At 41.6% G+C, this 17,262-nt stretch overlaps 1 protein-coding gene across 1 annotated transcript; it reads right to left on the bottom strand.

Annotated features, from left to right (window-relative positions):
• Nucleotides 1-1,801: 1,801 nt before the first annotated feature.
• LOC127197698 (C-type lectin domain family 2 member D11-like) lies at nucleotides 1,802-13,500 on the bottom strand. Its single transcript, XM_051155668.1, has 5 exons — nucleotides 13,434-13,500; nucleotides 4,667-4,792; nucleotides 3,568-3,746; nucleotides 2,883-2,989; nucleotides 1,802-1,937 (listed from the first exon to the last, which is right to left on the bottom strand). The coding sequence occupies exons 1-5, from the start codon at nucleotides 13,498-13,500 to the stop codon at nucleotides 1,802-1,804; spliced, it is 615 nt and encodes a 204-aa protein (XP_051011625.1).
• Between the last annotated feature and the right edge of the window lie 3,762 nt (nucleotides 13,501-17,262).

The following is a 17,262-nucleotide window of genomic DNA, read 5'->3' as shown; positions in this document are numbered from 1 at the left end:
GAAAGCAGGAAGTAAAATGGATTGCAACAAAAGTTCTATCAGGACTAAATGACGTGGTGAGTGGTGGAGGGAGAGGAGGGTTGAGAAAGTCATTTTTCAGAATAAAATATGCTTTCCTATATAGCTTTAAAATATGGACAATACATTACTCAAAATGCACTTGTGCTGTAGAGCATTGGACCTGGGTTCAATTCCCAGGACCTATATGGGAGCTACTGCTATCTGTAACTCCAATTTCATAGGATGTGGCACCCTGACACAGACATACATGGAGGCAAAATATCAATGCAACTTTAAGAATGCTCTTCCTCTTTAATAATGAAAAGCAGAGTGGCTGCTGTGGTGATATTACCAGCTACTTCAGGAGGGCCACAGATTTAGGTCAGGTAGAAAGAGCTTACAAAAACTAAAAATTACAAAAACTATGGAGAATACATACTAATTTTGCAAAGCTTGCTCAGCTGTGCCAATGAAAGAAAAACAAAGAATAAGGCTGGAAAGATGGCTCAGCAGTTAGAAGTACTTGTTCTTCCAAAAGACCTGGGTTCTTTTTCCAGCATCTACATGGCCACTCACATCAGTCTGTAACTCCACCTCCAGGAACCTGATCCCTTCTGAAGCCTTCTGACCTCTGCCTGCACAGGTGATGCACATATACCCATATACACAAACAGTAAACATACATCAAGTAGACACAAATGTAGTCCTTTTTGTTTGTTTATTTACTTTATATGACAATCACATCTTTTCCTTCTTCCTCTCCTCCAACCCCCTCCCTTCTCTTCCCCTCCCCTTGCCCTATCTCCCCATCCCTTTCTTCTCAGAGACCAAGAGGCCTACCATGGATACCACCCCCCCATGCTTGGCATACCAAGTTGGTGTAGAACAAGAGGGAGAGGAAGGGATGAAGAGAACAAGAAATACTTTGTAGCCTGGTATTTTGTCCTTTTTGGGACTCATCAGTACAGTATAGCTACTCTAGAAAGATTTTAAATACTTTGCTTTTAGGACCCAAAAAATATACACACTAGTGCAAAACTAAGTATTCAGCACTTAAGAAGTTTAACTAATTCACATTTCATGTGAGATAAATCCAATAAAATGATGAAATAAAATAGCATTGGTTTATTATATAATATATTATACTTAAAACAGTTAATTATATAACTATAATTATGCTTAGAATAGCAAATTGGAAACAGGAACATTGAAAACTAAAGTAGGGAAACATTTCGACAATGTCTCATGTTTGGAATTGCAGAGTATAAACTAAATCTGAGCTTTAAACATTATTTAAAATCTTCTGTATGTTGGTATGAACTTTTAAAAGAATGTATGATGTTTTCCCCATATTATGTGTTTCTACAAACAAATTCTGATCTTTCCTATTACTATTAAAGCATTCCCATATTTTCAGTATCCACTCATGAACCTGTGACCCTCCAGGCTCAACATTTAAATAGCTAGGATCACAGGCGTGTGAGTCACTATACAAAGTCCACATAAATTTTTGAAAACTCATTTTTGTGGTCTCACAAATTCAAAAGAAGGACTTCTCTGCACAAAAACCCCATATCATAAGTGAGTTCACTAACATTAATTGTACTTTGGGCTTAAGCCTGACTGCTAACATCTATTTTAGACTCATCTATGGTCTTCTAATCCCCTGTAGGCAGTTCTCCAAGATGGTTTTCACTTGTGCTGTCAAGAAATATTCTTAGTTCCTTATGATATCAATGTGGGAAGATGGAGGAAAGAGCAGCGCCTATAGATAACAGGTAAAAGCATCTCTTGGTATAGACTAGATAGGATTTTGGCACTTGAGGGTGTAGCTGTTGGTTTTGCTACAAATCCATCTCCGATCTGCATAGATCCTGGCACTTTTGATTGCATTGCTGTTCAGGTAGGCATGTTTTTCCACTCCCCTGATGGGAAGCCTGGAAATAAACCAGAAACAGTGAGTTACAGAGCCCAGAAGTGCATTCACTCCTGCAATGAAATCACACCCATCTCACCTGCTTTTTTGTAATATGAATGGAATCACAGAAAGGTAGAGTCCTGTGGTAGTTTTGCACCTAGTGTCTTTTATGTTCCCACAACTCTATGTGAACACAACCCTTTTGTCTTCATCCATGATGAACCCTGTAATGTGTGTACAAAGCATTGGACTGGTGCTGGTTGCCATGTTCAAATGGACTGCTACCATGGACTGCCTCACTGAGGGTCATTTTCAGTATTGATCTGAAGCATTTTACATAGAGGGAACCCATTGCTTAGTAAATTGCTGAAAGGACATTAATGATGGATGTGACTGGGCTTCTGACTTACCATTCTTGTAAAACAACTACTTTCAAACCCAAGCACTGCCTTGGGTGCTCTCTGCTGACAAGACACTAGGGGAGGTTTACAATGCCCTAGCAGTCTCTGCTTCTGTGAACAGGGGCAGCCATGCAAATAGTGGACGATGGGTCACAGGCTTGCAGTTCTGCAATGGCTTCCTAGCATTTCAGGCCCTCACTGCTCATCTTAAGAGTTGTCTACATCCCACACAGGGCGTTTATCAACAACATAAAGTTCTCCATTGGTGAAGGAGCAGAAAATAGCTGCCCCAGATGCCATCATCATGCTAAAGATTTTGAGGGAAATCATGTTAAGTAAAGGTTTCGAAAATGATGAGTTTGTGAGGATGTGGAATTTGCTGGGGATTGGTTCCTTTATGTAAGCACACACCCTACCTCCCAGGCACTCTTCCAACCCAGGGGTTTATTATTTTTTCCTTCCCAGTATAGTCACATGATGAAGCCATTTATCTCTCATAGACACAGCTAACATACATCACTACACATCAACTCAGTAGAAGGAAAGGTGGTCTGCAAACTTACAAGTTGTTATAAGCAGTGCTGTCTGTCCATATCCAAGGGTCCTCTAAGGACTCTCTGTGTAGGCCGATCCAGTAGTCAAAAGTCCCCTTGTATCTTCTTAGGAAATTCTGTCACAAAGCACAGAAAGTGAAAACATGTGTCCCTCTGTTTCAGATGATCCTTGAGGGTCTCCACTCCACAGCTTCCTCTAGAGGTAACAGGAGGGCATAACTGAGGCTCACAGAGTTTGGAGCTGTAATGGCCTCTAGTTCTCAGTGGATACAGTTGACATCTGTAATCCTAAAGTGCCTCTTTTGAGATAAAGTACCAAATTTAATGAAACGTCCTCTGGGGCTGGGATAGCTCCTGGCTGAGCCTCCTCTTACAGTTATTAACAATGGTCCTCTTCAGAATGCAGCATGTGCCAGCTTGGAAGAAAACACTCATGACCAACACGTGTCTCAGTATAATAGCATATCTGATCTTCCAGACTGACTTTAAGCACTACATGAGAGAATGTTCCTTCAAAGTCTCAGGGATGCAGTCAGAAGTATTGCCATCAGCAAATGGCACACACTCACATGTCCCCACATCTCCATCTGCTTGGGGTGGATCCTTCCTCATGCTTCATCTTTCACCTCCCTATCTCAAGGCAATACATATTCAACAGGAGAAACAAACCAACCAACCCATGATCATTTCTTACCAGCTCCTCCATGTTGTCAAATCTAGCTAGTTGGGCCTCTAGTGCCATGCAGGAGTCCTGGCTGAATGTCCAGTTACTTGTGTACTCAGAAAAATAAAAGCACTTATTTCCAAATCCAATCCAGTCTCTTGGGCAAACAGCATAGGCAGTTTCCATTGGCACCGGCTCAGTCTTTCTTACTAAAATTTAGAGAGTACAATGAAGTGTAAGGAGCATGTCTTGTCTCTTTTGGGCAAACCCTCCTGAGCTCAGCCGTGAGGTGTAGTTTGATTGTAGCTTGCCTAACTGATCTGAAGGAATCCTCTCCTGAGCATAATGGCCTTTCTCTGAAGGTCTCCCACCTTGGGCCTGAATCCCATTCCCTGTCTGGTGCTCAAGACAATAGGGCTCCCTGACATGCACTTCCATGATGCCATCACTTTTCTATTTTGGGTGATTGTTTACAACCCTGATAGTTGCTAGAGCAGCATGAACTCTGCATGGACATCTACTGTGACAGTCAGTCTGATAACTGAGACAGCAGTGAGGACTCAGGGGAAGGTAGTGAAGACAGTCCAAACATGGGCACTAAAGGACGGTTCACATATCTAAAAGGAGCTGTAAGATTTTCTCAAACTATTTTTTTAATGTGCTTGTAATATCCTATGAATTGATTACTTCAGAAACTTTTATTTAATCCTTCCAAAATACAGTTGAACATGGTAACTAAAATCATGGGTAATATGGAGACATGTATCTTCCTGGCCATGTCACGCCTCTCTGTCCTCACACTTCCTGGAGAATTGTCCTTTAGGTATTGCTCCCTTGTCCTCTGCCTTAAATAATTCCCCCAGGTGGACAAATATCTTCTCCATCTCTCTCTAGAGTTGCTGACTCCATCATCCCATGGATGCTGAGTTGGCCTCCTGTGCACACCACAGCCTGTGCTGTTCTTTCACTGCATCTTCCTGCTGCAGCCTAAGTTCCCAGAGAACAGCAATGTCCAATACATTGTCTCTAGAGCCTTCCCACAGTGCCTGGCTCCCAGGGGTCAGTATGTATTTACTGACAATGTGAATGTGCACAGAATGCTGCAGAATTTGGAGAATAAGTCACTTACCCGACAAAGCAACAGAAAGTGCAACTATAGCTACAGCAAGGACCATGATCACCACATAGCAGCAGTAAAACTTAACAGGAGACACAGGGGAGGTGATTCTGAGACAATTGTCTTTGAACTTTTGACCTAAAAATTTAAATATGAGAACACAAATCTAAAAAAGCTCTTAAGGAAAAATATCAATTTACTCAGAATCATCTGTAGATTTGGTTTGTACTCTGTCACTACACACCCTGTCACAGAAGGTCCTAGTCTATAAATGGCATCCATGGCTCACAGAGGACTAGAAAGAGAATTGTTGCCATGGAGTCTTCCAGTTATTGAACTAAGGGCCCGTGAAAGAGCAACAAACAAAAAGAGGGACAATCAGATTGAAAAACAAACAACAACTACGCTTAGGATTGAGGGAAACATTGTGTTTATGTGCTTGGTGCCAGGCTAGCAGACAACTTGAGAAACAGCTGGGAGGTTAAGGTTGCTCTTCCAGAGGACCCAAGTTTGGCTTCCAGACCCCACATAGGGCAGCTTACAGCCACCTGTATAGCTCCTGCTGCAGCCAATGAGACACACATGTTGGTACACTTTTGTATTTCCAGTGCTAGGGAGACAAAAGCTGAGAGTCAGGAGTACAAGAAACCCTTGACACATCAACCCGGACTACATAAGAACTGGTCTCAAAGAATCTAGTAAGATAATTAAGTTAAAAAAACAGAGAGGAAATAGAACACATTGACATAACTAATGGGTGAAATATGGGAGCATTTTAACAAGTTTACCAAAATCATGTAAAAAATTAATATTTGTCTAAAAATAACAAAATATCTTCAACAGTTAACAGTTTAAGGGATTCTTCCAAATATACATATATATATTCATTATTTCAAAGAAATTATCAGGGTGATTCCATTCTTTCTAAAAGTATTTGGCATACTAATATAGGGGCATTTTAACAAGCTTACCAAAATTATGTAAAAAAAAATAATATTGGTCTAAAATAACAAAACTTCTTAACAAATTAGAAATTGAAGGAACTCTTCCAAACATATTTACATATATTTAACATTTCAAAGAAAGCAGCAAGGTAATTTTATTCTTTCTAAATGTATTTTTATTTAATGCATACAGGTGATTTGCCTGGCATTTGTTTGTGTGCATGCTTGATACCAGAAAAGGGCATTGAATGCCCTGTAACTAACTGGAGTTACAGACAGTTGTGAGGAGCCACGAGGGTGCTAGGAACTGATCCTTTGTCCTTTGTAAGAGCAGACAGTGCTTTTAACCATGCGCCATCTCTCCAGCACTAGGTAATTTTCAAACAATAAAACACCTTGAGGAACATGTCAAATATCTGGGCCTGACCTGATCTTCCCATGAGGCTGCCCTGGCTGCCCTGTGCACACTGCATGCTGTCTCATCTTGATTCTTCCTGATGTACCTTCCACCTATCTTCCCAGCACAGAACATGAAACAGTCTCTCTACCCACATGCTGAAAGCTCACATCTCCTCCCTCCTATAAAAGGAGGCCCAAACATCAAGCCTAGAACCATAAAACCATCTGAGGAAAAGTGAAAAAAGTCTGTGTGAACGTGTCTTGAATCAACATGTCTCAGGTATAGTACCAAAATACTCATCCACATTAGAAAAAATATGAGCTATTTGGGCTTTGGCCTAATTAAAAATCAAACAAATAAAAAACCTCTTTTCTGAGTTCCACAAAGAGGATTTGAGAAACAGTTTTTGCAATACACAGATTAAAGAGAAGTTGTATCTAGAGCATCCTGAGGGTTCTGGGAACTCAGTGAGTTAAAAAAATAGAGAATAAGAATACTTAAACATACCCTAACTAACAAAGCCTGCATTCAATATGTTCATGTTACCAGGGTTGGGAAAAAACAGTTGAAAACAAATTGTGAGTTTGTTAAGATGAGAATGCACTTACTACATGCCCTGACCCTGCTACCCACATACTCACACAGATGGAACCATAAGTATTAACAGTAACTTTGGAGATTCCTATAATTTTTTAAAATTTTTAATTCAAATTTTGCCCCAAGCCAAATATCCTGAAACACTCACACAGGCTTGGATCCTCAGCAAGCTCTAGAGTGGTGAGCCATAAAACCAGCTGTCCTGAAGCTTAAGAGTCATAGTTGTGGATTTTTGTTTTTGTTGTGTGTTTGTTTGTTTGATAGCTCCCACTGTCTCCAACTTATTTTTCTTGAGGTAATCTAATCCATAAATTTTTCATTGGCTTTTTTTAAACCTTCTGCAAAATAAAGCAGACATAGTTTGTGCTGCTTTCATGTTACCAAATCCTTAACTGCTCTTATTTCAACGGTGCTTGGAACATGGTCTCTTTTAATCACAGGCCAACTGTTTGTATTTGACACATACCTGAAGCATGTGTGTGACTCCCCGATTGCAGGAATCCCTGTAAACAGCTTCAAGGAGAGTAAACGTCAGGTCAGGCGTGGCTATGCTTTGGGAACAGGAAGAGAGAGTCTGGGAAACGTCTGCCTCAGAGAAATTTGAGTGGAGTTATAATTTTCTATTTCATTGTAATAGAGGAATTATTATTATATGTTTTCAAAACTCGTAAAAACTTACACCAAATGAATTAAACTTACATTAAACTGAATCTACACTATACTTTTCAAAAGTGTAGTCACTTTTGGAAAAGTGAGTTTAAGCACTGTTTTTGCTCAGTTTTGTACATTTCCAAGCAAATGAGGAACCTGTATTTGAATTAAAAAGGAACACATTCCTTAGGATTAGAGGATTTTAAGCGTTATGTAATGTCCTTTTGATTTTTGTTCCATATAGAATTCTCAACATGCAATTTTTGGTTAATTTGTTAAGATGACTTTTCTTCATATTGTATTAAAGAGTGTCTCTGTATTTTTTCTCTCCACCCCATCCCCAGACAAGGCTTCTTTGTATAATCAATCAGCTTGGCAGTCCTGGAACTCACTTCATGAGACAGACTGGCCTCAAACTCACAAAGAACTGCTTGTCTCTGCCTCCCAAGTGCTGGGATGAAAGTTTTGTGGCACCATGCCTAGCACACACAAGTGTGTCTGTGTATTTTCAGCTGTTAATTCTGTACTGTCAAAGACCTAAGTGCTGGCGGGGTTTTGGTTTTATATTTCTATGGCCCATTACTGTTTTTTTTGTTGTTGTTGTTGTTGTTGTTTTTCTATTTGTAACTGCTTGTCCTTCCACATCTGACCAAAAATGAAGGTCAAGCAGCCCTCAATGCCTTAGGCAACCAAAAAGATGGACCCCCTGGTATCTTACTGTTGATTGGTTATAATAAATATCAGACAGCCAATAGATGGGGCAGGAAGTACAGGGGCGGTACCTCTGGTCAGACAAGGATGCAGGAGCTGGAGGCAGTGACTGGAGGAGAAACAAGAGACATGGAGAGGAACAGGATGGTCAGAAACAGGAGCATGGCGGTAAAGAGCTAACCACGTGACAGGGACGCAGACCAGGAGCTCAGGTTAAGTTAGAAGACAGCTAAGAGGCTGCCCCAGCAAAAGGCCTGAAGCTTTAAATTATACAAAAGTCTTATGTTTTTTTTTTAATACCTCAAGCAGGTCAGCAGAAAGACACACAATGCTTATTCTTCTATATAGGGAAAAAGTACCTTTAGAAACTCAATTACTGTGATTTGTATTTTTTTTAATGTTTACTAAGATGCGCTGCAAGGCTTCCTTTGATCTCCCCAAAACAGCCCCACTTGTTTCACTGGGCCCCTGAAAGTCCTTTCAGCTGCAAGTCTTTCCTTGTGTTTTCTTCTCTTCTCTTCTATTTTTTTAGCCTTTAAAAACAATGCATTTACTGTAGGAAAGTGCAAACCTGTACAAAAATAGAGAAAATAATATGCTAAATTCTCATGTACTCATTACCCAGCTTGAACACTTGTCTGCATGTGCAAAATCTATTTTCCTCCATTTTCTCTTCTTCTTGTCACCCCATCCTCCAAGGCTAGTTTTTTTAAAATCAGATTTCTAAATACTTCAAATTTGGAATTGTTTAACCTATTATTTCAAGATTTAGTATTGTGCTTAAAGCCTTTTCCAAAATTTGAATAAGTAACACATACTCCTGCCTTCTAGCTTGTCCCTCTGACTGATGAGCAGTGTTAGGCTTTCAAGTCCTGACTGATTTCACTCAGCAGGTCTCCCAGGTCCACACAGCTTGTCATAGAAGACATGGTCCCATCCTCTCTTATTTGTGCCTAGTATTCCATTATGTATGGGACTGTGTGCCACAGTGTTCCCCTCTCATCCACTGATAGATGCAGATGGGCTCCAAGTGCTGACTCCTGTGAACACTGTTACAGTACACACTCAGATATGAATACCTCCTACCAGGTGCTTGGGAGAGTAGACAGGAAGTAGGCAATATGTCCTATAAAGCGGTGCCAGCTCTGGTGTCAAAGGCACAGTAGGATAGAGTTCACAACAATGTATAGGGTTCCTAAAAATAGCCGAGGGGGCTTTTAATGCATTCACCACAATGAAACACTGAAAGTGAGTGTTTAGTGTAAACTCTCAGTTAAAAATAAGAAAGAAAAAAGAGGGGCTTGAGAGATGGCTCAAAGGATAAGAGCACTGGCTGTTCATCTAAAGTTCAATTCCCAGCAACCACATGGTGGCTCACAATCATCTATAATGAGATCGGGTGTGCAGGTGTGCAGGCAGAACACTGTATACATAATAAATAAATAAATCTTTAAAAAAATAAAAATAAAAAAAGAACAACCAAACTGGAGAGTTTGGGGTATGTCATTGACCAGTTCCTGATATGTCTTCTAGAAGAGACTTCAAGCATCTACTACCCAGGGCTCCAAGAGGATTCCACACCAGACATTTTTTATTAAATATATTTTATTAATTTATTCATATTACATCTCAATTGTTATCCCATCCCTTGTTTCCTCCCTCCCTCCGATTTTCCCCTTACTCCCCTGCCCAATGACTGTGACTGAGGGGGACCTCCTCCCCCTGTATATGCTCGTAGGGTTATCAAGTCTCTTCTTGGTAGCCTGCTCTCCTTCCTCTTATATGGTATTACAAGTAAGATTTAGCAATAATCCTCTATATTTACACACGTACAATTTCTAATATTGTCTTCTTCCTTTTGATACATAAATGGTAATTTTTGCTATCCAACTTTCTCATGCTGTATATAAGTATATGTCCTTCTAAATTTGAATGCCTCCAAAAGCACAGTTTTAAACAAATCTTTCATTTACTTATTAGAAACCAACATTGAAAATGGTCTATCTTAAAGTAAGAAAGAAATGAATGATTGCTGGCCTTTGAAGTTTATTTTTAAAAAGAAAAGGAAAAAATATTAAAAACCTACTTCATGACAGAACTAGTTATGGTTTCAAAAGGGTAAAGCTGTGAAATGTCTCCAGTTACACAAATGCTGAACTTTAGATGTGAACTCCACATTTGCAACAGGTAATGTTTCCACTGGGTGAACATTTTGAGTATTTGATTTCAAAGTCAACCCTGTTTCAGCAGAGGGAGCAGGAGTTCCAGGCCAGCTTGGCATCATCATCATCCTAATTATCACCATTATCTCTACCATCTTCATAGGTATTAATAATAGTAATAATCATAATAGTAATTTCAGTTAGAGAATACTCGGTTTAAGTTAAAAGCATTAACATTTGTCATAAATTTTGTACTTTGGTAAATATCAATTTTGTTTTCTCATTGGTAAATATAATTTTGTTTCTCAAAATCCAATATTCTTTTCCTAGATGAGAAAAAAATAAGGTAATGGAAGATGGAAAAAAAAGGAACATGAAAGAATGAAATATAATGAAGCATACACATTTTCAAACCACAATTTTTTTTCCTTTCTGAAGATTGCAGTAGAAACATTCATTATATTCTTTTTCTATAATTTACCATGAGCTCAAAATGCAAAGGGTTTGGTCTTGGGTGGGTTCAGCTGTGGTGCCCGCGCCACCGTGGTACCGAGTCGAGGGTGAGGGACTGCGGATTTAACTCATGCATACACACACACACACACACACACACACACACTAACATGGCGGGTCCTTCGTGCTAAGAGAGCAGCAGCCACAGCAGCAGCCGTGGCAGTGGTTTATTATTCTTCCAGAGTTCCAAAGAGCCTTCTTATAGGCAGCAAAACAGGAATCCTCCTCCCAGGTGAAATCCCTCAAGAGGTAATCACACACAGGAGGAAAAGTCTCGAGGAAGGGAGGGGCGAGTTCTCAGAACAGTAAACATGACTAGCTAACCAAGATAAACACAGACGTGGAAGCTGCTAGAAGCAGGACATGAAACAGCAAGAGTGGCAGGCATCCCTGGTTCCTACAGGTCTCCCCTTTATATAAAATACAAATGAGCTCCTGTCTTAGGTTGCCAGGGCATTGCTTTCCTATCTTCCCCATCATTGGAAAGGCTTTGTACTTCAAAACCCTCCTGTCTTAGGTCGATAGGTGCCTCCATGGTCTTACCCGTCACTGGATACTCATTTATCAAGGCTGAAATACAAATGAGCTCCTGTCTGGAGCTTGTCCATTCTCCCTTTGAGTACATTCTCTCTTAAGGTGTCCTATCTGGCCGCATCTGAAACATGTTTTCGACCAGAAGGTGACGTCCCTTAACAGCAGAAGCTAATACTTGTCCCATTATGTGAGTAGTATCTATACTTCGGCAGATTTTCAGATAGTCATTCACACTTTTATATTTATAAGGCCGAAGGCTTCCAGACAATACTTATTAGCATTTTCAAAGGCCAATTGTTTGATAATAGGCATGGCTCCTTCCACATCTCCAAAAATCCTTCCTGCCAATTGCATAAGGCAATCAACAAATTCCTGGAATGGCTCTGAAAGTCCCTGGACCACTTTAGACAGCTGTTCTCATGCCCCCTTATTAGGCAAGGACTTCCAAGCCCTTGTGGCGCAAGTTGCAATCTGCGCACACACAGCTGGGTCATATTGTATCTGGGCCCTAGATTCAGTATACAAACCCATGCCTGCTAGCACATCCACGTTTCTCTGTGGAACCCCAGCTGCTGCATTACGTGCGGCAGTCTTAATACACTGTTCTTGATAATCACTGCGCCAAAGCAAATAACCACCCCCACTGAGGACTGCTCTACACATTTGTTGCCAATCACTAGGTGTTAAAAATTGTCCTGTGAAGGATTAAAAAATGGCAATAGTAAAAAGGGCATGTGGACCATATGCCATAACTGCCTCCTTAAGCTGTTTTATGTCTTTAAACTGGAGGGCTTCATGCTGTCTCTGCGTTTGCCCTGGGTTAGTTGGGTGAGGCACTTCGACTACTGAAAAGACTACTCCCCAAGAAGGAGCAGAAGGCTTTGCCAAAGATAATTGACTTTGATAATCTGGGTTATACACCAGGGGCGCTCTCCTCTAGTTTCTTTTCCTTCAATCTTACACTCCCTCAACAACGTCTTTAGGGCCCGTATCTCAGAGGTTAAAGTTGCCTCTTCCTCATCAGAATTAGAAGAAGATATATCAGAGGCAATCTCAGATGGGGCCAAAGATTTTACAGATTGCTCCTCCTGCACTTCATTTAGGGCAAGTTCCAAACTTCCTAGCTGCTCTCTTATTTTCTCATCCTCGCTCGTAAGTGCATCTCTAACAAGATGCCATGATGAAAAGGTAGCGATAGGAACACATTTGGACCCTTCATTTCGTCAAGTCCTCTGGAGATCAGACTTCACCTGATCCCAATCTAGGATATTTGGCTCTCCCGATACCATAAACCAAGGACTGTTCAATTCTATTGTTTTCATAAAATCTTTAACACTCTCATACTTAATTCCAGCGCCTTAATCACTAGCCCACCAGAACCGTGGACGAACCTGCGGCACCTATTTCCAATACACTCATTTCCTACCTCCCTGAGGCGCTGGCCAGCTTCCCTGGGCGATCCGTCAGCTTCCTTCCTTCTTTCCCTGATACCGGTGGGACATCCACTTGTGGCTCCCACGCCACAGCGGTACCAAGTCGAGGGCGAGGGACTGCGGATTTAACTCATGCACACACACTCACATGCACACAAAATAACACAGGGGGTCCTTCGTGCTAAGAGAGCAGCAGCCACAGCAGCAGCCGTGGCAGTGGTTTATTATTCCTCCAGAGTTCCAAAGAGCCTTCTTATAGGCAGCAAAACAGGAATCCTCCTCCCAGGTAAAAACCCTCAAGAGGTAATCGCACACAGGAGGAAAAGTCTCGAGGAAGGAAGGGGCAAGTTCTCAGAACAGTAAACATGACTAGCTAACCAAGATAAACACAGACGTGGAAGCTGCTAGAAACAGGACATGAAACAGCAAGACAGGCAGGCAGCCCAGTCGGGCCTGGTTCCTACATTCAGCTTTCCACCACACACCACTCTCTACAATTCTTTTTAATTACAGTGGATCTCTAAAACACAAGACCAGCTTCCCAGGCAACTTCTGTCAGACAACAACCCAAACAACAACAAGCTGTGTCTGTGCCTCCGGGTCTCCTAAGGTAACTCACTGTTCATTCTCTTGTTTGGGAACTATTTGTGTATCATAAGAGCCAATAGAAGAACTAATGTAACTACCTCACAGCTAGTCCTGTCTGCACTCTCCCCTTCTACAGACATCCACTGTGACAGGCTCACAGGCCGAAGGTTCAGCTCCTCTGCCTCCCTTCCCTAGCGAAGCTCCTCTCTGCTCTTTAGTTTGTTTAAAATTCTATTCAATACTTACCCATTTCTCCATCCTGCAGGCCATCTGTGGTAGGGAGCATGCCCACTGAAGACTCTGAATCACTCATTTTAGAACTGAGTAGCTGAGTTTAAGCTGCAGGGAGATTGAAACGTGAAAGCTGAGAGAGGAAGAAAGACCTTTGTGTGTTTCATAGGTGGTTCCAATTTTAAACCGCCTCTTCTCTAGCAAACTGCCTCTCCCTCTAGTATGCATACTGGCTTCCTTAAGGACAGGAGCTCATTTGGTTCAAGCTAAAACACATTCCCAAGACAGGAGAGCACAGTCACATGAAATTCAGTCACTGCAAGAAATAAAACTGCTAAATGCTGTAGACCAAGAGTGTTTAACTTAGAGCAACTCCAGGTGCTGGAGGGTGGAATAAGATACCAGTTTACTGCCCTGCAGGGGTCAACTTGGGAAGAAAAGGCAACAACAAAAACGAATTGTGATTATCAACAGTTTCCTGCCCTGAATAGCACATGCCAGACAGTGAGTTTCTGGGCAGTGGAGGTCCATGTTGCTACAGCTCTGAGTTTTGAGGGCATCTCTTAAGAAGGAGACACCCAGGATGAGGTCAGAGGATTCTGTGTGCTAAGGAGCTCAGAGACAGAATCTCTAGTAGACATAGTCAGAATAGAGAGAGCTGGAGGCCCACAGTGCCCATAGTCAGTGCTTATGAACACACTTCTCACCTCTCAGGGAATAAGGGATTGTTTATTCTGTAGCCAATTAAGAGTGACTGTGACCCTGCAGTGGATTTTTCATGTAACACATTCGTATATGAAAAATTTTGTCAGTAGTGTGGGGACAGAAAGATAGTGCCCACTGTCACCTTCCTCAGGTAATGCACAGCAAAGTCCAGCAACAGAGCAGTGATATCACATCTACATTGACTGCAAGCTGGGCTGGAGCAGTGGCTCACTGCTTAAGAGGACTTACCGATCTTGCAGAGTAGAGTGCACTTCTCAGGACACACATGGCTGCTCATGCCCTTCTGTTTAATCTCAGTTCCAGAGGATCAGACATGTCTTCTGGTCTCTGCTGCACTTATGTTGTGCACAGACATACATGCAGGAAGAAATTTTATACACACAAAACATTTAAATAAAAATATTCAAGACTTGAGAGCAAGGAAAATCCTTATGGACCACTAAATATCTAGTATACAGCCCTGTACCCAAAGTCAGGTGGGACTGAGGGAGTAGGAGTTAGACATATTTCTAATAGGCAGACAGATAGGAAGAGGAGCCACACCTAAGTAATAAGATGTTCAACTTCCAAGATGGCAGCTTCTTCATCATCCTTTTGACCTGAGACAAAGCCTGGCAGCTAAAAGCAAAGGCCTGGAAGGCTTTTAATCAGTAATGCATCTGCCCTTCCACAAGCTCACCTAAAGACATCAAGGCCTGATCCTTTTCCCAGCCCCAATCCCTACCTGTTCCTGGCCTCTCTTCTCTCTCTTTCCTCTTCCATTCTTTCCTCCACTCCTCCCTCCCCCTTTCTTTCCCTGTCCTTCTCCCAATCCCCCCTCCCTCTCTCTCCTTCCTCCTAGCTTCTCCTACCCACCACTTTCCTCCCTCTTCCACCCTCCAAATCATGAGAAGCCATTATCTAATGAGTCATTCTATAACCCTGCTGGAACAGGACCTGACTGGACACTTGCACCATCTGGAGAATGACTTCTCCTGTTACTCTACTGGTTTACTTCCTGTTCCATTACTTTTTCCAAGCTCTATGACTTACAAATGAAATTTAACACCAGCAAACCTCACTGGGGTCTCAATGGCTTTTAACTCCTCTGTGGATCTAGGCCTCTTCTGCTAACTCCAGAGCTCTGACTAAGAGATAAGTACTAGACTTTCTTCTGCATCAGAGTGGAACCTGCCCAGGGACAAGGACAGAGTGAAACCTGGACACAGTGACAAGGACCTCTGGTCCTTTCTTATCACCTGCAGCAGTTCTGAGAATCAGAGGACCCTGTGGAAGCTGAGACCTAATCAGTCTTCTGGCCTGGGTTGGGGTGTCATATTGTTAGAAGCATAGGGACATTTAAGAAATAAGGCTACACTGTGTGACAAAGTAAAGGTGGACACAAGTACCCATTCATTTGTACAGACCCACAGAAGGCCCACTGCCAAGAACAAGATTGGCACAGATTCATAGCAGCCTCCATATTTATTTCTACTATGGGCATGTGTGCTGCCCGCTGTTAGATAGTGTCCATAGGGAAATGTGTAATGGAAGAACAGATAATGCAGAGTCTCAGTACTTTCCATTTAATTTTCTGGTAACACTTGACCTGCTCTGAAAGTCTACTTCTTACAATGCAGGAAGACAGAATGCTTTATATGATATTGTAGTCACTGGAATCTTAGGTCTCCAGGCAAATCAAAGGTGCTAATCTCTCCCCCTTTTTTATATGATATTTCTCTGTGTGTAAACATGGTTGTTCTGGAACTTGTCTTGTTGTCCAGACCAGCCTTGAACTCACAGAGATCCACCTGCCTATGCCACCCAAGTGCTGGGATTAAAGATCTGCACCAACACATCTGGTTCAGAGGTTCTATTCATAAGCAGTTTCACTTAAAGGGCCTTTTCTACCACTGCTAATGATTTCACAAGTAACCCCATGCAGTAATTTGTCCTTGAGTCTTGGGAGGTCTAGGGAAGCAGTGATGTTAAGGGCCAACTTCATTCCTTGAAAATATATTTTACTGGACAATAAAGAATTATATCCAATACTCATATTCACCTATTTGAAACATTGGAGAGTGACCCATTGGCCCACTGAAAATTATTTTGCTTACTACTTGGGGCAGGGCACATCCATGCCACAGCATATGTTTGGGGTCATGTGGTCACAGGAGGCAGCCCTCTACTGCTCCCTTGGATTCCTGAGATCCAGGTCAAGTGGTCAGGCTTATATGATAAGAACATTTAAGAACAAGGGTTGGCAGATGGATTGCATGGCCAAACAAGTGGCTCACTGGGAAAGCCCAGGCTGCCCCTGCCTATTATCTGTAGTCAGGAAAAGGAGAGATTAGCAAAGGTTGACCTGTCCTGGAACCATGTTCAATATCGTGTCCTCAGAGGAAAGACATTATTGTCAGCTGCAACTAAGGATACTGACATGTAACTTCCACAGTTACTGTTTTGTTTTTAAAGACAGTTCTCTTACTGAGCCTGGAGCTCATAGATTAAGCTCAGCTAAGGGACCAGCAAGTCTGAAGGGCTCACCAGTCTCTACTCCTCTGGAACTAAGTTTAGGAGCTCAAGGTACCAGGCCTACCTTTCCTATGTAGGTTCTGAAGGGCAGAAGTTACATCCTCACTCTTGTGTGGCAAGCATTTTTCTCACTGAGCAGGCTCCCCAGCCCTAAAGACAAACCTTAAACATATAGAGTTTGTTCTCTTCCTTTTGAAAGAAATAGTTGTGTGTAAAAGCTCTTAGGAATTGTTTCAAGAATTGGCTCAATTGTCCATTCATGATTACAAACTTAGTGAATGGATTATAAAACTTGTGTGAAATGTGATGTCTTAAGTGGTAATATGGTTGGTACGAGAGTGGTAATAGTTTTGTGGTAATAGGACTCATTAAAGAATAAAAAAACTAGCAGGCTAAAATCCACTTATGAGTACATACCATGTGTGTCTTTCTAAATCTGAGTTACCTCACTCAGGATGATCTTTTCTACTTCCACCCATTTGCCTGCAAATTTCATGGTTTCTTTGTTTTTAATAGCTGAGTAGTATTTCATTGTGTAAATGTACAATGGTTTCTTTATTCATTCTATGCTTGAGGACATCTAATTTTCTTCCAGATTCTGGCT

This window comes from Acomys russatus, chromosome 13 (genome assembly GCF_903995435.1).
Source record: "Acomys russatus chromosome 13, mAcoRus1.1, whole genome shotgun sequence".
Classification (NCBI taxonomy): Eukaryota; Metazoa; Chordata; class Mammalia; order Rodentia; family Muridae; genus Acomys; species Acomys russatus.
The sequence above is the reverse complement of the archived record's forward strand: the minus strand, read 5'-3'. Positions and strand labels throughout refer to the sequence as shown.

Excerpts from the sequence above, each read along its gene's own strand:
- LOC127197698 (XM_051155668.1), bottom strand. The coding sequence starts at position 13,500 with ATGAGTGATTCAGAGTCTTCAGTGGGCATGCTCCCTACCACAGATGGC. Across the intron at positions 4,793-13,433 it reads CCTGCAGGATGGAGAAATGG|GTCAAAAGTTCAAAGACAAT; the intron begins GTAAGTATTGAA and ends TTAAATTTTTAG. Across the intron at positions 1,938-2,882 it reads AGCACTGCTTATAACAACTT|GCTTCCCATCAGGGGAGTGG; the intron begins GTAAGTTTGCAG and ends GTTTATTTCCAG.